Below are 26,009 nucleotides of genomic sequence, written 5' to 3' on the forward strand. Positions count from 1 at the left end.
GTCATATGACGCGTTTTGACGCGATTTTTACAAACCTGGTTAGTAAATAACAAAGGGAGGTTTGTCAAAAAAAAAGGAGGTTTGTCGACAAACCTCATTTGTGAATTCGGGCCCACGTGTCTGAAATGAAATTGTATGAATACACCTGTAGTTACATATTCCCACAATACATGTATATAATGTAGTGCCAATTTGCAAAGAGAAAGAAGATTTTGTAAATGATTATGTGTTGTAAATGTTGAAAGATGCTAATGATCATTCCCTTTGACTATTTCAGTGTACAACTATTCTGTGCTACAAGACAAATACACCCAAGTTGTTTTGCTCTTTCTGCCTTTACATGTTGCGTCATTATGAATCATTCTTAATACAAACGATGGCGTAGCTATTTATACATCATAACTGTTTGCCCAGATAGCTGTAATACATTTTTTTTCAGTTTCTTGACTGTAAATGATCTACATGTATGGTAACTGAGGCCCCTGAAATCTCTATGTCATGTTATGAAATGTTTTGAAGTACAATATATTTCAAAGACAGTTTTGTTGAAATCATACACAGTCCTGTAAAAAAGAAAAGAAAAATCTGTCTTAAGCCACTGTACTGCGAGATGTCAAGTAGAAGTGACAAACATAAACATTTGCAGATACACGGTGTTACCTAAAGCATTGACTAACTACACTCAAACCAACACAACATAGGGCTATGTGCAGATCTGAACTTATCATTTAATAAAGGAGGGAAATGGGCCAATATTTGATGTACCGGTAATCACAAATTTTGAATTATCCCTTTTTTCATCCATGATGTATATTCCATTAAAAGGGAAGTCTACCCTGATGAAAAGCTGGTATTAAAGCGTATCTGCCATAGTTTACAGGAGGGATTAGATTGCCCTGCAAGGTCACTGGACAGGTGGTTATCTCATCAACTCAGCTCTCAGTTAACATAAGAAAAAGAGGATCATGGGGGACCAATGGTCACCGATTAGGCATGGTTTGTTATATAGAGGGCGCAAGTAGCTACAAGTAGTGCAGTGGGCCTTTAATAAAAGCAGAAAAACAAGTGAAACATAGTGAACGTTTGAGCAATATCCATTTAAAAATAGGAAAGTTATGAATTTTTGAAGTTTTCCTCAGTGAGACACAAATTGGTCCCACCGCAGCACTAATGTCCTTTGGCAAGACATTGATCTACATTTGCCACTCTCCACCCAGGTGTTAAATGGGTACCCGGTAGGATGCGAAAGCTAATGTGGTTAGATTAGCAAGTGTGCGCATGTAAAAATGACGCCTGGCTGGAATGCTCCCCAGGGAGTGGAGAATGTGCATACATTGTGTGCGGGTAAGCCTGAATCCAATGACAGGGGTAATAATATACTTATCTGTAAAGCGCTTTGTGAGGGCCTCCGGTCCTGAAAAGCGCTATATAAGAACGAGCTATTATTATTATTATTATCTTGTGAGGTCCTCTCCAATTTGCTCTGTACAGAAAAAAATCGTAAACTTTCATTTTCTTAGTTATTGATGACAGAGTAGATTTGTTTGATACAGGGGTCTTGTAAAAAACATATTTGCAATAATTATATTTAGGGTGCATGTATGATGGGAAATTTTCTTTAGGGCAAAAAAAAATAAATTCTGATTAATTTTTTTTTTTCACTGACTGTTTCTCTCATTTTTTCTGCTTATTAAAACCAACGAAAAAATCAGGGGACTTTCCCTCCAGATATATTACATTCCAAGAACCTAGTTACCACTAAATAGAACTATTTAATCATTTTAATGTTACCCCACTTCACTGTAGGATATTTATTTATTTGTTAAAGGGAAATCCAACCTTGATAGCACACTACTCTAGAGGAAAGCAGAAAAAACAGAGAAGTAGACTAGTGAAAGTTTGAATGAAATTTGACAACAATGAGAAACTTATGAGTTGAAAGATGTATTCATGATAGGTATGGGCTCTTAAAAATGGCTGAATCGGTAATGTCTCTAATATGTAGTAGCGGACAACTTTTCCAATTTTTTTGAGCACAGAAAATGACTAAAATTTAAATTTTTGAAATATGTATGACCCTGGATGGTCTTTTCTTTTTTGATGACCTTTAATGATATGCTATCCATAATCTAATGTGAGTAGTGCCCCGTGGGGAAAACACCTAGGAGAAAAATAGAAATTAATAATATGTTTGTACACAAGAAATGGGAGAGTTATCTGCGACTGCGTCACAATCCACTGACCAAACCTCCAATTTGAGAATGACATAGATTTAGTGATCTCATAATTCAAGCATTCATAACTTCCTTATTATTCTTTCGTTCGTTCGTGTCTCCTTAGATTAAGATTAATGTATCTTGATCTTTGTGGTCTGATTTATTTCAAACTTTTGCCATTTTGTTAATCTTATTCCTCTGCTTTCATAGAAATGATTTTATAACAGGGGTTAGATTGCCCTTTTAGATTTACTGTGCTTTGATTTCAGCAAGTCCAAGATATTTGGTCATTGGGATCCTCAATCTTTGCAAAGTTTAATGGTACCAAGAATATAAGAAGACTCCAAAAATATCATGATGTTTTGTTACTACATATTTCTCTTTGTAATCTATTTCTGCTGTAGCAAATATACTTTTCAGGTAATTATCCAACATAAACAAGATGTACTTTCACTTAAAGCATGTACACTTCAAATGGGATTGAAGATATAGAAAGTCTGCAAAATCAATGCCTGGATTAACTTTCTTGGAGTAATCAATATTTGTTTTTATTAGAAGATATTTTCACCTGGACTTTGCGTTGTAGCGATTCTACCATGATTTTTTCCCCTCCTTTTGTAGGGAGCATTATCAGCTCATAATTGTATATTTTACTTGTTAATGATCATAATAATGTACATGTATACTGTGCAAATGTAAATGCATAGGAAGTTGAGCATACATTGAATTGATGTAAATAAATATTGTGACTCTTTTGAATCCTGTGTACAAGTTTAGTGTTTTGTTTTTTGTTTAGTTTGATAATATATAGTACATGTACATGAAGGACTTTGGAATCTCCCTATTATAATTAATGGAATTGAACTGATAATGGTTTTATTGGTAATAAAAGAACAACAATGCATCGCAGCCTACAAGGCCGAATTGGGCAATGTTTTACAAATGTAACATACAATACATAAAAACAATCATATCAAATAAAATAAAAATTAATGAACTGAACTTGAATGAGTAAAGTGTTAAAAATAATATTTAACTTTAAAATTCTTATTTCTGATTATTTTGATCTCCCTAACTCATTTTATATAAAAAGGAGATAAAGAAAAGTGAAGAAGAACATGATGATGGTGTAGAGTAAAGAAAGAAAAGAAAAGAGGATGGTAAGATTAAGAAGAGGATGAAGAGGAAGAAGAAGAGAAAAAGTATAAGAGAAGGAGGAGGAAGAAGAAGATTTAAGTGGGGATAGTAAGATGATAGACAGAGGGTAGTGCGAATAGTAACACTATCATAAGGTATCGATATCAATATTCAAGCATTACACATTATACAAACTACAAATCATAGAGGCGAAGTTAGGTAGAAAATAAGTACTTATATGACAAATTGTACGAATTAAAAATTTACTCTAGGTAATAGCTACTCTCAGGAAAAGGTTATAAAGTTTCATCTTCATATAAAAAAGGAGAACCATATGAAGAAGCAAAAGCAGAAGGAGAAAGAGGGAAAAGAGGATTGAGAAGGAAGGATAAGGGTGAGATGAAGAAAGGAGGTGGGAAAGTAGAAGTGGTAGAGGAAGAGGAGACAACTGTGACATTGGCCATGGAAGATAATTTAAACAATTAAAAATAAATGGTTAACACAGGTTTTTAACTTCGGTACAGAAGATGTAGTGATTCTATTATAAAGATACAAAGACCCCAGTATAAATATAAAAGTGATATATGTATAAAAAATATAAAATAATCTGCAGAAAAACTTGATTTCATACATTTTGTGTACCGGTATCAGTAATTGACACCATAGTTTGCCTTCAAGTATTGCACTGATGGGATTACATCACAAATATAATATTGGTAGTATTAAAAAATGTTTTTTCTTGTTAAATAGAATTGTAGATGCGTATAAGTGATGGTATGGGGCTGTTTTTCACTCTGTTTGTTCAGCAACGTATAGTTCAGGTAATTTCTTAGTATGTCTAAGAACTGTTTTCTGAGTAATCTGGGGCAAGATGTTCTTTAATTGGTTCCTGGAAATACTTTTTTCCAATGAAAGATGCGCACAGCGAATGTCTTCTTTGCTCAAGTGTTTCCATATACCAAAGCAGGTAAGAACGTTCTGATAAGTTGTAAACCGAGCACCAACGATGATCCGGAGGGCTCACTTTTTTCTTTTTTTTTTCTTTTTTTAGGGGGGGGGGGGGGGGGGTGGGGGGACATTGTTCTAAAAACAATTTTTTATGTCAGAGAAATTATGCTAATTGTCATAACAAAGTAAAAAAACGCGGAGCTAACACTAAGGCCACCATTGGCGCTTGCACAGATGTCTCTTTTAAGCTCTACACTTATAAGCCAGTTATCTGTCCTAGTTTTGATTTGTTATCTTTAACATTGTTTTGCTAACTTAAAAGATAACATTGTTTTCCTAATATGACCCCAATAATTTAAAAATGGAGATTCCCAAGTTATTTACTCACTATATTTATTAAAAAAATCAGAATACCAACCCAGTCTCCTATTTTTGAGTTAGTATGGTGTGGTGTACAAATGACTTGCGTCTTGTATAAAATTATGAAAACTAATGACTATGATAAAGTAGGTTGATAACTTAAATGTACTAATGTTCACCTACTAAGGACAGGAAGATGCTAAGGCCTAAATAAAAAACATGGGTCTGTCAGTGGGAAATCTTTTTCTTTTTTATACTTAAAAAAACAAAACTCCCTCCTTGGGTTGATATTTTTTGTAAAAAAGCCGACTATATAGATTTCAAAATTTTTCGGTCGGTCGCAAAGCTGGCAATATACATCTTTTTTTTGAACACCTAGCTTATACACAGCCGTAAGTTGGGTGAACCAAAACAAAAATCAAGATTTTAAAATTGTGGTTGTCTCCTCAATTCATGAGATATATTCCAAAGAATTTTAACAAATAAATGAATATGGATTTTAACGCTGTAACATGCAGGACAAAAGGTGAAATTTATCCAAATCTCTTGCATGTTTCAAATAAAAAATGTTTTTAGAATTTCCTCTCTTATAGCACAATATAAGTGAACTAATCTATAGAGTAATAGATTTAAAAAAAAAAAAAAAAAAACGGTACAAAAAATACAAAAAAGATTTTAGGCACTGCCCGGATTTGAACCGGGGATCTCCTGTTTACTAGACAGGCGCTTTGCCAACTAAGCCACAGCGCCGCACGAGTGACGAGGTAAACTTTGTGTTTATGAAACCTACATAATACTAGTAATAGATTATTCCACACTCTAAAAGGGTTGTTTAAAAAAAATACTAACTGAATATATACATAAAAAGAGATATTTTGTCATAATCTATAGATATTTCATTTGAGAAATTATTATAAAAAGGGAATTTTACATTTTTGGAATCCATTAATGCTTTGATTGACTAAATGCAAGAAATAATGTTTAAAACATTTCCCTCTAAAAATGAGTTTAGCCATTACACGGATGCCATAGTGATCCTACTATACTGGCCTTGTCAAATATCGAATACAGATCAATCGTCCAATCGCCATTAATGCGTTCACTACGTATACACGGAACGATCATGGTAGTAACTCACTAAAATTATCGCATCTCTACACGGTAATTTTGCGTGCTAGTTCGAGATCGAGGGCTCGATGAGTGATGAGATTTTGACTTGGAAAATACACTCGAAACCATTCTTAGCTTTAGAGGCCTTCTTCATCTAAAAAGCAGAGTGGCATACAGTTGGAGTGTTGACTTTAAAATTCCCAAACCTAAAAGATAGAAAGAGGAATTTATTCATATGATGGACGTACTTGGTGCGCTGGACGGGCCGTCGGGACTGCAACTTGCCCCCGAGGATGAGGCGAGCGGGTAAGTCAGCTACCGTAGACAATAAGTGCCCTGCAGATTTCAACATAAATAATTCAACATGTTCAAAGCTGGTATTTATTATCAAAATGGCAACTTGTACATCATGTGAAAGAGTCATGTGTATAATGGCATATTGGGTATCTCAGAACTTAGATGTTGTATTCATTAAATTTGAATCAAATTAGATTTCTTCTAACTAAGTTCTAACTTAGACGGTCACCGTCTATAATTTCTTAATTCATCATGTTCTTGAGTTGAAAGAGAGTGAGACTTGTAATGATTGAAAGTTGAAATTGAATCATAGATGTTGTTTGATTTTTGTTGTGGTTGATGATTTCTTCTTCTTCTTCTTCTTCGTCTTAATCTGCCTCCTTTACTTCTGAAGATTCTTGCAGATAAGAGGGGTGTGTGTGTGTCACAATTCACAAAGGACGTCAAGTGCCGAGTGTCCTATTGACATGACACAAGGTGCAAGTAAAAAACTTCTATTCTAGCCTGTGCCTGGTTCTGGGTTTAGCCACTGCATTTTCGCAGTATTCAACGAAATGCTTGTTTACTACGTCTACGTCAATTTGAACTTGGAGTTAAACTTGCCCAAGAATTTGAGACCGGGCTGAGCAGAGTATAAATCTTGAGTCCGAAACTCGTGCATATGATTATGATTTTGATTAAAGAAAAAGTTTAGTTCTGGTCATGTGATTGCATTGTGAAAGAAACGGTGTGGAATGGATCAGAAAAGTTGATCAAAATCATAATAAATTTGGCCCAGTCTTGGTAAAGTAACAAGCACTGTACACAGAAAGATGTGGGACTACACAAATGGTGTCGGGTCTACTTACCTTGATTTCCTTATCTTTCTATGCTCATTACTAATTCAGCCTGTGTATATTCTACCAAAATTGTTTGGCAAATGACATTTATTTGTGATCTTAAACATCCATTGTAAGTTTTGTTTGATTCTGTGAGAATTCATTTTCTTTTTTTACCAGAACTCAAGTTTAGCTGTAAGACTATGATATTGTTTTTTTTTTGGAATGTGATATATTTGATTCTCCATTTACAATCGATATCGTATTCAACAAATTAAGAAATGGAAAATGAGAGCAAAAATAAAGATATTGATTATTCAGTCTAAGTTCTAACTAGCGAAAAATATAACATTGGATTAAGCATGTTACTGTTAGGTCTTGGCAGGCGTGTACGCAGGGGGGGGGGGGGTGTTTCGGGGGTGAACCCCCCCCCCCTCAAGTTTTTTTTTTGCTAAAGGTGGGGGGGGGGGGTGGGGTTAAAAAATAAATTGATGCTCCTTACCTCCTTTATAAATTTCTCTTTACCTCTTTTCTCTCAAATCAGGCATGTTCCTTTAATCATTACACACATTTCTACACCAACCCTGTACAGGTGTATGAAGAAGAAAAAACAATGGAAGAGGACCTACATGTAAATAGTCACAGTGCTGCAGGCATACTGTTGCAAATTTGTGTTTGATTGATTACAACTTTAAACATTCATAACTATTTAGTTTTATTTTAGATAGATTTGCCCACATTTTCCCTGCATCTGTTTCATTTATGTTTTTATTTAAAAAATACATACTAGACTGCAGTCACTAAACTTCCCCTTGAACTTTACAATGTTCAAACTTCATTGAATTTTGAAGAAATTAGGACCTTTCTATTTGAATCATACATGTTGTATTTCAATCTTGGCCTGCTCTGAACTGTTTTGTTCCTGTATTACATGGATATATTAAAGTCCGGATGTACATGTATGACCCATTACTTTAACAAAAGGAGTTTTGATGTTCTTACATTGTACATAGTAAACACAGCTTATTTTTACAAGAATAAATTGTAACTTCCTCCTTTTTTCTTCTCTTCTTTACAGAGATGCCGAGCATGCAGTTGATTTACCTTTAGCAGAAGCAAATAAAGCAGCTTTGGATTTCTTGAATTCAGTCAGTAAGTTGTGTTATCAAGGCTTGTAGTCGTTAAGGGTTAAGGGTTGTAAATGTACATGGACACTGTAGATGGCACTTCTCAAAAGCCTTGCTGGGTAGCGCCATATTATAACCTGGGGTGGTATTCTGAAAACTTTGTTACCCTTTATTGCTTCATTTAAGTAAAACAGTCTTAATTGTCATAACAAAATCAAAATACGGACAAGTGATATGTAGTTTCCAATGTATGTGTACAGTATGTCTGTGCAAAACCTGGCTGCATTCAGGTAAAGCTAAAAGAGAAAGAGACATCTGCACAAGCACATTATATTTTTCTGAATACGTCTTTTCATAGGCAATGCTTGAGCATCATTAGGCCTACACAAAAAAGATGGTGTATTGCCCTTTTTGAATGACCCCAAAATCTTGAAATCTACTGTCGGCTTTTTAAAAAAGTTTATTTTTTTGCCATTTTTTAGAGAAAAAAAATATTAAAGCATTCAAAACTGAGAAATATCAGCCCAAAGAGGGGGGGGGGGGGGGGGGGGGGGGGGGGTAAAAAGGGGAAAAAAGGGGGAAAAAGGGAAAAAATTCTGACTGACCGACCCATGTTTTAGCACCTAAAGGGCAATCCAGAGCTGCCAACCGATGTGTGAGCGTACGCTGGAGTTGAAGATAGTCGAGTCACGAGGTGGAACATCGAAGGATGATTCAAAGTTTCAAACAATGCGTGGATATTGACAAGGAATAACGAAATCAGCAAAAGAAGACCAAGAAATGGTCTCAGAAGTACATGTATAAGACTGAATACAGTATCCAGTAGACCTGCTGTAGACCTAGATCTATTTTGAAGTCTGAAAGAGGTATTCATCATGCATTTTGTACAATTTGTATGTTATTTTTATTTTTAATGGGAATTATTTAACTAAATACACATGTAAAATACTCCAAAATAAGGCTCATATTGCACCAGAGAGCATCTAGGACCCCATAGTCAGGCGCTATAGCGCACATTATTTGGTGTCGTTTTCAAATCCTCCCTATTTCTGATTTCCAAAAGTTGGCATCTCTGGTGTTGGTATGTCTGATTTATTCCACAGTTTGCAACAGTATTTATCCTCTTTCTTTCTTCTGGGTTAATTTTTGTTGTGTTATTTGGTGTGTTTCACATCAAATGTATCAGTAAAATATGGTCTTTACGGTATGCATTTGCGCTGCGTTATGACAGCAATAGGTTTTTAATAGGTGAAAGGAAGGCCGGTTGAAAAATACTAATTTTGATGGTAAAATACTAATTTTTGAGGTGCTGAGTACTAATTTGTACTTCCAAAGGTTGGCAGCTCTGGAATACAAATTACAACACTTTTTGTTTGTTTTAGGGCACGACATACAATATACATGTACATGTACAATGTAAGCAAAGGTTCACTCCCACTTCCCAGCAGAAAGATTTTTAAAGGTGATTTCTAGCAGTGTGATGATGCTATCACTCAAATTCATCACATAATAATGTTTCATTAATAAATGGGTGGTTAGAGTTGGTAGTAAGTTGTTAAAATCTGCCGTACATTCTTTTCATTATCTAATTAAAAACAAAAATTATCATATGAAACAGAGTCCTTGTTGTGGATTAGAAAAAGGAGAGTTCAACATTGAACAATCACCAAAACATACCTATGTGCACTGCATGTACATGTTTATCATATATCAGAATTGACATCATTAAATGTTCTTTTCTCATGTTAGGGGGGGGGGGGGTGCAATAGATCAAAACCTGGCTAGAATTTAACTTGTGGGAGTCAACTTCCATGTGTATCAATATTTAAGTGCATAAGGAGTGCATTGACTACATGGACCATTAGTATGTTTTATTAACTACTATTTTGAGTGCAATATCATTGTATAAACATGGGATTTCTCTTTATTATTTTGGATGTACTGTACACAACAGTCAAGTACTGACACACAACAACATTTCTGTTGGTGACTGGCTGTTTTGACGCAATTTATATTTAAAGTTAAACAGCACATCAAAAGTGTAGATTCTGTCTGGGTTGGTACAGTTCATGTACTTTTGTAGTCGTTAATCTTTAGTGGAGGTCCTAATTTCTCCTAAATTCACGTTACAAAGTACTGGATATAATACGAGTCTGAAACTTTCATCATTATTGTAAACAGATCTCTTTTGTATTCCAACAAAAATAGCATTGTTTCCATACAGTGGCATAGAAGAAATACTGTACTAAAGAAGGTGCAATGCATTTTTGTGTCAAAATCAACTGAAGTGAAATGTGGTCACTCTGGCAGATATTAAAATCATCTCCGACAGGGCATAGTTTCACAAAACCGTCATTTAGTACAAGTAGTATGTTTTATGGAAATGTGCAGTCACAGCTACACTGGTGAAAAATCAGGAATAACAATTCCTGGATATTTTCTTCCAGTGTGACTGCACCTTCTGATTGAAAAGTAGAAGTGAATTTGAGATGTTTACTGCAATTCATGTAATTAGTTAAGTCAAATGAACGAAAAAAAAAACAAGAATACATTTATATTTCAAGTACACGCACTGTACACTGTACAATGTTGTACATGTACATGTACATGTGTAATTCAGCTCTTGAGCTGTAATATGTTTTTTCTTTAAATGAGAACATCTACCTTTTCAATTCAACAATTTAGGGGTACATGTAGAATGTAGATGTACTATAGTATCTTGATGTAGATGCACTATTATATGTTTACTTTCACGTGAAAATCTGAAAATAATCTTTTTTTAATGAATCAAATACCTGTTGATAATCAATACTTTAAAAAAAAAGACATTTGGCACCAGATAATAAATAGGTGTATATTATATACTATATGTCCTATTGTCCTATATTCCATTCCTACTCCTCCAATCTGCAAGTCAATTGCACCTGCCTTTCCTGAATATAATCAATAATAGTTCATATCAAAGTAGGACACTTCAACAAAATATTGAAAGAACTCTGCATACAAAATATTGTTATAAGGCTCACAATAAAAAATTAAACAACCACCAGTCCACCACCAAGTTCAGCCTCAAAATCTCACATTGGAAAAGGAAAGGGAAGAGCGAGGGGGAGAGGAGGGGCTGTACACCAAATTTGCTGTTGTTTTTCGTTTGCTGATTGCAGTTGAATTACCGGTAATGTTACATGTGTACCTAATATATGCTTGTATGATGCACATAAGGTTCATGTACTCTGAACATGTACTTTATATCGGGAGACAAAGGGAAAAGCCTCTAGGCTCTTAGTTATTGATGAACATGTACATGTACATTAGTCCCGTTCTATAAGAGTTGGAGTTGCCAATATTGATCAAGATTGATCACAGGTCCTCTAATCTATCTTAAACTTAGTATGACATGCAAACAGGGAAAAAAATACACGGGGGCTCAGGGCGAATTAACCCCCCCCCCCCCCAAATGCCAATAAGAGCCCCAGAAAGTCATAAAAGAGCCCCCCAAATTTTGCATAGAGTTCAATGCAAAACAAATTAAAGAGTGTTATTTTGATTGATTGATTTGATTGATTGATTTTATTTATTCATTTCATATAACAGTTGTTTGCACAATAAAGAATACTAGCAGGACCCGTGGAAAATCCACGGGATTCTAGGGGAGGGGGCCAAATAGATAGATAGATAGAGGCCTATGTGCTATCCAAAAAAAAATTTAGATTATCTTTATATAGAGAATTTTTATAATATATGCTGTTTGACCATGAATGGCGCATCGTAAAACAAACTATGTCAGATAGGATCTCGATAATTACTATTTATTTGCATTATTATTGTTGTGATTTCAATGTAGTTTCATGAAAAGACTACATATGCAGAGGCTTGGATTATGATTATGTTGGCATTGTTCACAAAATGTGTATAATTATTTTCAAAGTAAAGATTTTACGCGAAAAATCGGACGGTTTGTGCACAAATTGACTCGACTGTGTGTGGGACTGTGAGCGTAGAATCCAGTGAAAGATTTTTTTTTTCGGGGACTCGATCTATATCAAATTTTGGGAAAATTTTTTGGGGCTACTTTTTTCATCTTTAGGGGGCTCATTTTTCCTGGGCTAATTTTTCATTAATGCCTTTAAAGATGCAGTTTGTTTAGTTTAGTAGCGTAATGTTACGTAAAAAAAGGCGTACTTTCTGCGTCAAGTTTCTACGCCGAAAGTACGTGAATTTTGTTAAACATATTAAATTGTTTGTGCTATCTTGCGTACTTTTTTGCGTCCCTCAGGGTATAGTAACGTAGGCCAGCGTACTCTCAGCTCAGCGTAGTTGTATATGCAACTCGACTATGGACCCCACGCCAATCAGTGATCGACCTGCCAGTGTCACAAATAAGGCATTAAAAATATGCTCATCTGACCGTAATTAAATGCCTAAAACCCCTGAGCTTTCGGGGGTTCAGCCCTTTGTACCCGTGGACACCACGCCTGCACTCAAATCGCTTTGAATTACCTGACCCCCCCCCCCCCATACTTTAAAAATTGATGTGATGCAAGAACTGTATCATACTAAAAGTATTATCATGTTTTTAAACGACCATGACGACCGTCTGATTTTCTTGTGAAAAATGATTATCGAAATTCAGTATACAACTATACATGGCCAGAATAATCACAATCCAAGCCCAGGTTTCATACATCTATTCACGAAACTATAATGAAATCGGGGCAATAATAGCAATTTCAAAGTGTTGTTTAGACTCTCCTCACACCACGGACAGACCTGGCTTCTTCGGTCACCGCTACTCCACGCTCACACACTCAGCTCCGACAGCACCCCCGACAGCAGCGCTCAGCTGCCGTGGCAATACACTGTGGACTCAAGGCAGTTTGCAACTGAACTGTCAGTCACGTGAAGGCGTACAATCACAGATCTATTTGCGCTATTCTTGTTGTGATTTCGATGTAGTTTTCATGAAAAGACCAATAAAACAGAAGCTTGGACTATGATTATGTTGGCATAGATCACAGAATTTGTATAATTATTTTCAGAGTAAAGATTTTACGTGAAAATAGGTCTATGGTTCGCGCCAGTTGTAGCAATCGTCTCGACTCGAATCCACTGTGTGCATGTGTGTGACCTGAGAGCGTGTACACTATGGGCGCCTGGCCTACACAGCATATCCTATAGAAAGACGCATAACACGGGTCAGCTCAACCCGTTGAGCGTACATATTGGCTACATCCCATCACCCGGTTCAGTCGTCTGTTGATGTGTATTTCTCTTACACGCTACAAAGCGAAACTTATAGCAAGAGGTCTTACTCGGGATACGCCGCAGCCTTTTACAATGAGACTTGCTACACCCGTTGACGCGAGTGGATTCTCGTCCATCGTGTGTCTCTTCGTCTCTCTTTGATAATTAGACAGAGGGCGGGTGCACGCCTTGCCGACTCGCTCTCGCGGGTTCGTCGCCTCCTCGCAATCCGCGACGCCCGCCGTGCTCTCGTCCGCCCGTCCTCCCCGGCACCCCGAAACCGCGTTTAACGGCGTGGACGTCGATCGCGGGGTCGACGTGGCAGGCGGGTTACGGGAGACAGACCTCGTGGAATTGTGCCGCCCTCCCCGCGCCACGGCGGAGGCGGGCGGGGTCGGGGAAAGACGTTTTTGAGGAACCGTTTTGGCCCGTGTTGGACCCCCCGCGGCGATTTTGCGTATTAGTAATATAGATAGTTGACAAAGTAAGATCAAAATTATGAAATGAAACAGGAACCTACTGGAAAGCATAGCTTGAAAAGTAGCCCTCAAAATTTGTAAAGTAATTTTTTCCCTGCATGCTAACTCGATCCTATCTCTTTTGTTCAGAGTTACAATTTCTATAACTCTTGAACAGTTAAGGTGTGATCAATGTGCACCAATCAAAACTGTTTTCATCACACTGGTTATTGTCAATGTTCATGTTCATCTGTACAATGTACACACACTGTACATGTACATAGAGTCTTGTGGGATTAGTACACTGCAAGTACCGGTAGATTTGAAAATTAGTTTTATATATATGCAATAGAATTTACATACAATGTACATTCAACACAAATATATTCTCTGCTTTCATCATTATACAGATTAGCGTTCAGGTATATGGGTTAGAAAATCTGTACAGATAGATCCTTGCATCCTTATTTACTTGACAGCAGTTTTATGGCTGCACTTAATCAGAATTGCTCATCCTTTCAGCAAACATCTGCCTTGTTTTCTGTGTACATGTACTTCAATTTATGCATGATAGGCGTATTGTGCATTTGTATGCATTTGTAGGCAGCAATACAAAAGAAACTTATTGGAAATTTGAATTGGTCTGTTTAGGAATTGACATTATATTAGTGGTACTACATGAATTCATGTCGGCCTATATTAAAGAAGTAATAAGCACTACCGGTACTTTATATACAGCAGTAAAAAAAGGCACTTATGGAAATGAAAATCTATACATGCCAACTGTCCAGATTAAAGAGGAACATTCCTCTTTTTGGGAGAAGATAATTATCATTTTAATGCAGGTGTTCCTCTTCCTGTACAAATTTGTCGGTAGTATTGAATAGGAGAGTTAGGATTGTTCCTCTTTTTTTTGAAAATAGCATAATTTGTACAGATTTCTGATTTTCAAATGTTGGCATGTATGAAAATCTATTCTAAGTGACTTTGTACATACTGTGTACCGGTATTGCTAAAGGCACTTGTGGAAATGGAAATCTATTCTAATTAACTTATTTACAGTATTATGTTTGCCTATAGTGTACAATCTTGTGCATAAACACAGCATTGCCAAAGACACAACATTGGAAAGGAAATGTATTCTAAACTTGTATCAGTTGGAGGGGCACTTCAATTTGTCTCGCTGTATTGCACAAACATTGTGCATTTGTATGCCGCAATAGAAAAATCCCTCAGTGAAAATGAGAATCTCTCCTAATTGATTTATTAGCGGTATATCTATTCATGTTTTAAGTGCTATTCGCCATTAGAGACAGCTGTAAATATATTAACAGTATGTTTGTTTGGAAGCATTATGGTTTTCAATTATCATTATGTGGTTTCCATTAATTGACTTCCATACATATTCGTCTAGACCTCTAAACTTACAAACACATACAATGTATGTTTAATCTTGAGGTGAGGAAGGGAGAATATATTTTTGTAATAATTCAGTGAGTTATTAAGGATATTGTTCTTGTTGATTTGTACATAAAAATTGAATTAATAAAATTAATTAATTTTCTTACCATATGATCTTACCATAGAACATTCTCGTATCGTAATCAAGTCTAATGCACAAATTGTTGTAAAGTGCCTCGTTACAAATTATTTCAGAGTCAGAATGCATATATTGCATGCATTACATGTTGTTAGGTAAGACAAGCGTTAGCAACAATGAATGAAAGAATTTCTATTGATTGAAGGAGAAATAATTAATTGTAACTCTATGTTACACTTACAGGGCCCTGATCAGATACATTATAAGGCTCCATGGCTTCAATAAATGCATATTAATGAATTTTAGCATACAGTTAAAGGCAAACCTTCTCCTTCTGAATGTATTTTGAGAGTTTTACGTATTTCTTTAAAGGCACACTGTCCTACTTGTAGCTACTTGCTCCCTCTATATAGAAAACTTCCCCAATCGGTGCCTGTTGGTCCCCCATGATCCTCTTTTTCTTATGTTAAATGAGAGCTGAGTTAATGAGATAGCAACCTGTTGCAGTGACCTCGCTGGCTCGCTGGGCGGTCTAATCCCTTCTGGCTGAAGTAGTAAAGTCTGCCTTTAAAGTCTTCACGTCGACCCCAGGTGTTGATTTAGAATGGTTTAATGTGTTTCGTCAAGAATGGAATGTGTTACCCAATAACCATTTGGTAGTCTCACTGATATTGAATGATTGGGTTTATGAAGCATCTTACTAGGAATGGTAACAAAATGATGTCACAGTGATCCCATGTGATGTTTAGAAATGCTTGCATTTCCATAATTTGATTAAACAAGTTCACTTTCACTGGCTGCCTGCCGTAGCAACAAACGGAGTTGACAAAAGACTTAATTCCGTTTCGTTGATGATCAGCCATGCCCAAAGAAGACGAAGAACTTTGATAATTCTCGGTTTTTGTTTTTTCTGGGACGCACTGTACATGTATATCAAGATTTTTAAACTAAGGTACCAGAAGAATATATTATCATTTTTGAAATGCCTCTAGAGTACAACTTATTCAAATCCCTATTGCAAATAGTAATTATCAATTCTTCTGTTGATTATATCACTTTCAGCAACAGCCGACCTGCAAGATGTGCTATTCACAGACAGCCTGGTAGCGATATCTACCATCGGCAAGGAGCTTGGAGAGTTTACAGTGACCATCGAGCCTGCCAGGCATCATGGGCTAGAATGCCTTCTCATTCATGCCAACAGTCATGGAACCATTGATAATATACCCATTGGAACTTCACTTACAGGTAACGCTCATTTCTTATCGCTTTTTAAATGAACAATGTTCTTTCCAATTTGCCATAATCTTGTTTTCTTCTTTGATTTTTATTAATTATGCAACCGATTTGGTAATGTCCATTTTTAAAAATTGATTTAAAAAAATGCCTGCAAAGGACTCCAAACTGATTCTGAACCCACTGACTCTTGGCCATTAGGGCTAATGTGGGTGTAAATGTTTTTGTTTTTTTCTGTCTATTGTTGGTCTGATGTCGGTCTGTCCGGTGTGACTGGAGTATTACAAGGCTAACTTGTGGATAATATTTCTGTTTTGTCAGGATCTTCCTAGTGTCTTATCTTTCACTAATCTGAAGAAAATGTTACTTTTTTGTGGAAATGTACATGTACATGTAGATCTTCCAACTTTCTGTTTCCTTGTCTTTCACTCAATCTTACTCTCTATTCTATCTCTGTCTCTCTCCCTTTTCTGTCTTCAAGACTCTTCACTTTTCTCTCTTTCTTCCCCCTCTCTTCCAGTTCCTCTCTATTTTCTCTCATTCTCTCTCCTCTTCTACATCTCCCCCACACTCTCTATCTCCCAATTTTCTTACCTTATACTGTATACATGTGCATGAACATTGAATGTTCCATTGCACTTTACTCCTCTTCTCAAGACCTTTCCAGATTTTTCTTGAGAGCCGCAATCATGTCCACATTATTGCTCGCAGCCCTAGTGGATGATAAAGATTTAATCTATAGTCTAGAGTGAGATGAATTCATTCTCTGAAGGTCACATGAGTGGCACTTCATTATTCTCCACTCCCCTGTAATATTGGAAAGTCAATTGCAAATTCCTATTGCATGAGGTCGTGAGGGGAGGGGGGGGGGGATCCCCATCGGACATCAGCGTAAGAGGAAGTGGGTGCTCAGAATCTTATTGAATAATGAGATAGTGCAATATGGCATGAATGATGTTGCGTGCATACCTGTGGGGGTGAGTGGGGATGGCTATGGAGGGTGTCGAGAGGATTTTCGTCGACGAGTGGAGTGGAAGGACGATACCTTCAGGGCAATCTTTCATTAATTTAATTCTCCATCTTTGAGGGGTTATATTATTCATGGGTGCTCATGGAAATGATGCGTGTTATTCTTTCATTTTACAATCTAATATTCTGAAAAAAGTGAAAGGCATTGTGAGCCAATTCAGTGTGAAATGTTCAACTATATTGCATTTTGTAGCTTGCAATAACATACCCATGTACTGTAGACTTTGGTATGTTCAGAATAGCCCATACACGTGGTATGTGTAGAATAAACTTTTATGGATGCCATGAAATAAAAAGCAAAAGATATGACCAAAAAAAACCAAAAAAAACAACGACAAAAACAAAGGAAATACATACTAATTTGCATATGTACATTGTACATGTACATGTACATGGATTAGCCTCCCATGGCAGGGAGGAGTCTAATAACCTAATTGTCCAACATAAATATGTATATGCAAATGCAACTACATACATGTAATTACTTAAGAGTGATATGATTTGAGTGTGTGTTTTGTTGTTGTGGTTTTTGAGATCCAGATTTTTCTGCCTTCAGTGGTCCTCCGTAGAGCATCAAGATTTGTGACGTCACAGCTAGCCACAAAATTGCATTTTACACCTACCATGATATCTACATGTACATGTACATGTACATGTATATGATTTTTAAGTAAATTATTCACATTTTTTAAGAAAAATCTTTCCATCCATATAGAATTTGTTTATAATTATCAGTTGTCGTGAATTTTCTTTGGGTGACTTCTATAAGAAATGGGTCTATTCTGTTCATGAAGGGACTTGGCCACGGAGCAATTGTTGCAGGAGCATGCTTGATATTCTACCACTGCATGAAATAATGGAGGTGATCGACAGATCCCATGTCGGGATGTGTTAGTAGCAAATCGCATTTATCTGGGGATTTCTTTTGCATGTTTCTTGTTATTACACCACACACTACTCAAGCCCTCCCTGAACGTGTTATAGCCAGCCATGTCTCTTCTAACATTTTCCTCCAGACCTCGAAGCTGAAACAATTGGTGTAATTAAAGCTTGCCGAGCACGCCGCAATGCTTAAGGCATCCCTCATGCGTATCTCTTATGGCCTCAAATTGACACTTCAGCGGCGGTCCGACAAATGCTCTCATTATTCAAAGGGTTACTGATGCGCACTACGTTGTTTGTCAGATCTGCTGCCTTGCATTCAGAGTGCATTTCGAAACCATGCATGCTGATCAGTATGCCCTTGTACATTTATGTATTTGGGTCAAGTTTTATGACTGACCAGAAGTGAGAAACTATGATTTTTTTTCAATCTTAAACACATCTGCTATAATTGTTTTTTAGAATAAAAAAGCGTAGCCAGCTTTGTTAAGAAATGAAGGTATTGGTACTAGTGTAATATTTGGTCTGCATGTAATGTACTATTGTCCATGTTTTAACTCTTGTAAAAGAAACTTACGCTATTACTTTAACTCATGGCTGTTCAATGTTACTTTATATTAATCTGCTTTCCCTACTCTACTTGGCAACAATTAATTGTATTTACCACTCCCTCATAAACAGGTGTACATCTGTAGTTTGAAGAAAAAAAACTATATGTTTATCAAATGAACAAGTGTGACAGAAAATTGCAAAATTTAACAGAAAAATTGCAAATTTGTACAAGGAAATAGGTCTTTTTTAATGTAATACTTTTATGGCTTTTAGACTTTAATGATTACTTACAATTAAATCGCTCTATTTGGGAACAGCAGAACAAACTGCATTGGAAATACATGTAGACTCAAATTTTTCCTGGGATTCATGCTCTTTCTGCTTACTGTATGTACATGTAGGTTAAGAAATTCTCAACTGGATTTCTTGCATGTCAGAACTGCATTCATTGGCATAGAAATCTTCAACTACATGTGTAGTAGGAATCGCTCTTTGCATCTTTATTTTTATAGTCCATGTATAAAAGTTTGTCTGCTAATAAACATAAAAACACACGATACATCACATTCGATCCTGATCTTATGAACCGTAGACTTCTTGTTTGCCAACTCACTAAACAATGTTTTTGCTCTCAGCGAACTCATTGATTTTACTCTGAGCCTCCAGTCAAATGAGAAGGACCCAATCCATCGATCGTTACAATGTGGGGAAAACATTCTCTTTCCCTGCTGTGCTTCATCATGCATGCTTGTACCTAGTCCCTGTACGTCTGTAGGTTGGGAGAAAAACTTCATTTGAAGTCAGGTTTTTGATCATTGTGACATCATATGAAGTTTAAGGACAAAATTGATAATGCCCATTGTGACAGGGGTTCTGTATACAGACACATACAATGTAGTAGTTATTACCCAATTGACTGTCAGTTTTTTTTTTTTTTGGGGGGGGGGGGGGGAGAGGGATACATGTACATTACATACTGATTAATAATTCTAAATAAGTTGTCAGGGTTGCAAATGAAGTTTGATCCATTGTATCGGATGTGATCTACAGTAGATGTCAAGTTATCATGATAGTTATCCTATATTTCTAAAGTGGCCCTCCAGAATCTTTAAACAAATCAAAAATCAAAATATTCAGATGATTCAACATTTAACAATTGCAACCCCTGAATAATACTGAAGCACTTTGTTGATGATTTTGTAATTAGACCATAGAAACATTCAATCTTCATGTACTGTAATTAGCATCCTAATCCTTTTAATTCTATTAAAAAGCCTTTACAGCCTGCATAGTGGCTACATGTAGCTTTAACCATTTTAGCATGCAGAATTCGTACTACAGAGATGCCCTATCCTTTTATTTTTTTATCTGAAAGTTTTTAACCTATATTATAAACATTTAGTGGCTGGCTTAACATGCATAATTCTTTCTACAAAAGATACCTTATCCTTTTATTTTTCATCTTAAAACGTTTTACAGTCTGTATAGGGGCTTAGCATAGGGTGCAGAAATCTTTACAGAAGATGCCTAAATCTTTTTCTTTTTCATCACAAAGCTTTTTACAGCCTACAGTGTAGTGGATAAGTTAACTAAGCAAGAAGAAATTTCTACAGAAGTTGCCATTTTCTTTTTTTTTAAATATTTTTTTTAATGTGTACATACTACATGTACATGTACGTTATTTGTACATCCTATATAGTGGCTAGCTTATGGGCACAACATCCTCTCTACGGGAGATGCATTGTATAGACTAGCAGTCAACAGTCCCACTCTGTATCATCTATTATTCAGCAAGCTGCCACAGAATCCCTCAAGTGCAACTCTTGTCAATTTACCAAACACATTTGCAGATGCTCATGGCTGGAGAGGGTGGCAACCTGTACACGACCTAATTGTGGACACATGCAGCGTGCATGGGCTAGTTTTTGTTATTAGAAGTACAAACTGTGCATTAGGGTTCTCGACTTGTTGTTCATAAACATGCCTATAGACTATAACACACACATTGTATAGAGATTCGCTGGAATCTGTTTCATTTTTGCTAAAATTAAAATATTTATGAAGTTTACATCATACAAGTAAATTTATTAATGATAATAATGATAATAGTTTCAATTTATATCGTGCCTTTTCCACTGGCTTTTTTGGGTTTTGTTTTGTTTTGAGATGCCATCCAATCACCAGCATTCTGATTCAAGTTATTAAAATAAAAGCAAGTTACCACGCAATGAAAGAGTTGAGTGAATGCATATACGGTGTACTGTAATTTCAGAAAAGATCTGTTTAAACTGTTGTACTACATGTATTTCCAGTGATTTCAGTTGAGGAGGAGTCTGTTCCAGAGTTGTTATAAGCAGTACTAAATCCTGTAGTTTCATTGTTCTTATTTCCTTTATACCCATTACCATCATCATCACACATACAATATATGCTGGTCACTATAATCATCATTGTCATAACTTTCACACATCACAAATAATAATTTCAAACATCTCCATCAATATATTAAAAATATGAACATCATTGTAAAAATGTGAAGTCTTCATTATCATACATTCATTTCCATTTTGTTTAACCATTGCCTCTTTATGCATCGCCATCATCAACAAGAATTATCTTTATCATTTTGGACTCTATCATTTCAGTTTTATAACTTTCATACATTTGCAAATTACCACTTCCATCAGCTCTATTAATATAACCATTATCCAGTACCATCATTACAAATAATACTGTTACCTTGTTCATGTACTGTGTGTGTTTATGATAAAAACAAAATGTATAAAGTATCATCCTTATTACTGGTTAATTTAGTGTTGGACATTCTTCAAATGAAACAACAACAACAACAGCAACAGCAAAACGGTATTTTATGTAGACAGGGGCTCTTGAAACATTTGACTATCACATTGACAATATATTCTTTTAATATTAGCATACAAATTATAATTTTTTGACTAATTTCTGTGAGGTGAATGAAAGACAATCTGGGATATGCTTACATTCTGTTAGTGAATCATCATTACATTAAAGTGAACTTGTCTAGCTAATCTATACATCAGGGTAAACACAGCATGCATGTCGTCTAGTGTGCCATGTGGTTCATTCCCAGCAGGGGGACGGGGCATGTACATGTGCATTGTATATGTCAGGACAGCAGACTGACAAGGAGTACTATAGGCTACAGTAGATGTAGACATAAATCAGTGAACATAGCATGTGTACTGTAGATTCATGTATTATTGAAAGGCTTCAGCCATGTCTAATCCTTGTAATGGACTTACAGAATTGACATACATAAATGTATGTGAGAATCCATCTACTGAATGTTCTTCATGGGCATTTTTTATATAGTTGAAAGAGATATGCAATTTTGTTGATACATGGCTCTGTTTATTCATTTTTTTCATTAGAGTGAGGCTCAATTTGATTCAATTGTATTAGAGCAAGACTCTTTAATCATTTTAGAATCAGAATGATACTAATTTTTTAATGTACATTATATTGTTTTATTTTAAGGCATCAGTGTTCTAATAAAAAATGAACACTATTTTTTCCCTTAAAGTGTTGATCACTTTACTTAATAGTTCTGACTTACAAACTGTATTTTTTTACAAATCTAGGCCACATTAATTAACAAGTCAAGTATATGTACTTTCATTTGACCTTAAAATGTATGTAAAATACATGCCCATGTGGGCCATTCCAAGTTACTCCATCTATCTCAGTCTCTCTCCTCCACGACAACGCACCCCTCACATCCCTTGGCCTTTCTCTTGCTCAGTTTTTGACTTCAATATGTTTCCCTTCAATCCATCTTTTCTTTCTTCCTCATGTGTAATGTTCCCTCTTCCATGAACTGTTTATTTGCCCATGGATGATGATGAGTTCAAGGCATGACAAGGAGATCTTATAGTCTCTTCTATGGGTAATTACTCTTAATCGTAATCATCTAAACTAAAGTTGAAGACATCCATCCTTCCCCTTTTGGTTCAACGACATATGGATTTGCTTTGCCAGTAATCTTAATTTACAGAATTTAAATTAAACCCTGTTTCTAACCCTAACATCATTAAACCCAATCCAAAACCAATTGCAATCCTAACCTTAATCATACATCTTTAAAGAAAAATCTTACACAATTTTAGAAGAAAAAATTCTTTGGAAAAAGTTGCTGGAGCAAATGTGCAGTCACTTTAGTTTCTCAGTCTGTTCAGGGAATTCACCTGATAACATGATCGTAATCACAAAACTAGATGTAATGCATTTCTGGCTCTCAGCAAATGAGATCACAATTAGTTCACATCAACCCAAGATAATTGGTTGATTAATGTACATGTACAATGTCCATTTAATTAAATTGTTTGTGACAGATGGTTATAATTTTTAGGAATACCTGAAACATTGCTGTAATAATGAGATTCTAATAGCATAATGGATGGTTTAAGTATATTTACACATGCTTATCATGGCAACATTTTACTGGCTGTGAGCAGATTTATTATTTTCAATTATGTTATTATAACTATATCCTTTTTTTTAGTTCATAAGAACTTGAAAGTTATTTGTAACAATTTTGTAGTATAAAGAAAGGTCCAGAACTAGGACCAGAAAAAATATTACCAAAAGAAGAAGTGTGCTAACAGAAAGAAGTTCTTTATTAGGAGGGGAGAGGTAGGGTTAGAAGGAGGAAAGGGGGAAAGGGGTAATACTAAATAACACTGGTAAAGTACTTTAAATAAGAAACAGTCTTTAAAGTTCACATGGAAATGTATGAAGAAAGAATCAGATGTATATGAATTAACTGAAGAGGAATTGATTTGATTTGATTTGATTTGATTTATTTATTTCTGTTTGATTTTCTTTTTCTTTTGCATTTTTACAAATATATAACAAACAAATATTGCAGATTTACACATGATAAAAGAATATATGTAGAATAAAGTAAGGGAATTAGGAGAAAAGGAAAGAAACACAGAAACTATATTTTCAGTTGTGTATGGGATGAGATGACGAGGAGAGAAATTGCAATAACACTTAGCATACTGTCTTGTCATTGACAAATGCATTTGCTTTGAGATGCATTTATGAGCCAAACTGCTGTTATGCCTGATTAGAGTGCCTTTGATCTCTGTACCAGTATTAAATCAGGACGCTGAAATTTATCACCGTATGGATTCATTTATTTGTACTGTATGCCATTTGTCAGGCATAGTGACAGATGTGTTATTTCCATCTATCCCTACCTTCTCTCCGATACATTTGATATATATTCCCATACACTTGTACTAGATCTATAGGCCGTTTACACTAGATGAAACTTGTACAAAACTTGGTTAATCCTCAAAATTATTCCCTACATTTGATATACCGGTACATGTTTATTCCCATACACTTCTACTAGATCTATAGGCTGTTCACACTACAGTAGATGAAACTTGTGCAAAATTCAGTTAATCCTCAAAATTATTCTCTAGCAAAACGGATGTACACATGTGAACAAAATATTGTATAAAATGTGTGTTTATGGAAGTAGTTTTGAAGAGGTCAGTTGACATTTTAGTATTGCTAATGTTGTGCAGCTGTACAGAATTTGTTCAAGTCAAGGTTTACATTAAAGGTAAAGACCAGTATTGGAAACACCCCAATTTCAAAAAATGAAATGGAAGCTCGTATTACCAATCATGTGAAAGAATATGTTTTGAATATTACATGATGATAAAAATTTTGACGGGAAACCGCCTACTAATTGATATATTTGGTAAATTAGTGTATCTCTCGCCTGTTGAGAGACATGAAATGCACGTGTCGCGCACATGTGTGCAGTCCCATATACATCTTTCTGTGTACAGTGCTTCTAACTTTATAAAGACTTGGCCAAATTTCTTAACATTTTGATGATTCCAGAACCTTGCAGTACATCTATGCTAGATGATCAACCTTTTCTGATCGATTTCACAACGTTTCTTTCACAATGCAATTGCATGACCATAACTGGTCTTTAGCTTTAAGATAACTCTTTAAAATCATTGACTTGGTAATATGCTAAGATGGGTTAAACTTAAATCCTTTTTTTTCTAATAAAAAACGTTTCAACAAAGCTCTTACTCATGTATGTAACAATGAAGCATTAAAAGAATAACTTTGTTGCCAATTTGAAGAACAACATGAATGCGATTGACTTAGCCATTAAAACATTCCTGTCCTGAAAACGGCCGTACAATCAATTTTGCTTGTCTGAACTGGGATGTTTGTCAGGGGTCAGGGTATCGTGTTTACCTTTAAGGAATTCACATCTCTCTACAGCTGGATGATGCTAAGGGGTATGAGAGGGATGCTGAGATGAGGAATTGTTCTTTTGAGAGATCCATCAAAGGCATCATTACCCTGATGGTGCCATTTGGGATAGATTTACTTAATGTTTTGGAGTACCTCATACATATAAAATAGAGTATTAAAGAAGTTCACACAGTAATAGTGTTATCCTTGGTTTTTTTTAGGAGTGATTCTTTTTGCAAAGTTTTCCAAACAAGAAATTTTCGGTAACAACAAAATTACATGAACTATTGAAAATCATGGCCATTCGGTAGTCAGTAAAGTTTCAAATTGAATAATATTTCATATCCATCCCCATCTAGACATGTTTGTTGTATTTCCTTCTAGCAGGCCCTCTGTCCACTGGCAATCTTCACAAGAAAACATCACTTACTCTATTATATTTACATGCATACATTGTAGATGTAGATCTAAGTGAAAACTATGCTTTCACACTTCAATTCCAATTGCTGCAAGTTGTTTATCCACTAAAATACGAAAGCAACACAAGTGTTGCAAGGAGCGTAAGAGTGAACGTAGCTTGGGGGGTAATCTCTAAGGGGATGAATATTCTTTGAATTCATAAAAGCTGTATTCCAAAGTTACTGTATCCATTAGCATGCCAAGTATAGAATTGAATGAATACAAATATAAGAAAATAGAGTTTGAGAATTTCTATCTGAATATAAATAAAGGAGCGAGACATTTCTTGCAATAGATTTCCGATCAAGGTTTTTTTG

At 35.6% G+C, this 26,009-nt stretch overlaps 1 protein-coding gene and 1 non-coding gene across 2 annotated transcripts in view; one reads left to right on the forward strand and one right to left on the reverse strand.

Annotated features, from left to right (window-relative positions):
- Window positions 1–5,338: 5,338 nt before the first annotated feature.
- Window positions 5,339–5,411, reverse strand: TRNAT-AGU. The gene has a single exon. It is a non-coding gene; the product is annotated as a tRNA-Thr (tRNA).
- Window positions 5,412–5,740: 329 nt separating this feature from the next.
- LOC588685 (ciliogenesis-associated TTC17-interacting protein) overlaps window positions 5,741–26,009 on the forward strand; it is a 52,114-nt gene continuing 31,845 nt past the window's right edge. Inside the window, exons 1-3 of the mRNA XM_030990510.1 lie at window positions 5,741–6,077; window positions 7,965–8,038; window positions 16,318–16,503. Of these exons, the coding sequence (XP_030846370.1) occupies window positions 6,007–6,077; window positions 7,965–8,038; window positions 16,318–16,503 (331 nt within the window). The 5' untranslated portion in view covers window positions 5,741–6,006. The remainder of the gene's footprint in view (window positions 6,078–7,964; window positions 8,039–16,317; window positions 16,504–26,009) is intronic.

Source organism: Strongylocentrotus purpuratus, unplaced genomic scaffold (genome assembly GCF_000002235.5).
Source record: "Strongylocentrotus purpuratus isolate Spur 01 unplaced genomic scaffold, Spur_5.0 spur5_scaffold_19, whole genome shotgun sequence".
In the NCBI taxonomy this organism is placed as follows: domain Eukaryota; kingdom Metazoa; phylum Echinodermata; class Echinoidea; order Camarodonta; family Strongylocentrotidae; genus Strongylocentrotus; species Strongylocentrotus purpuratus.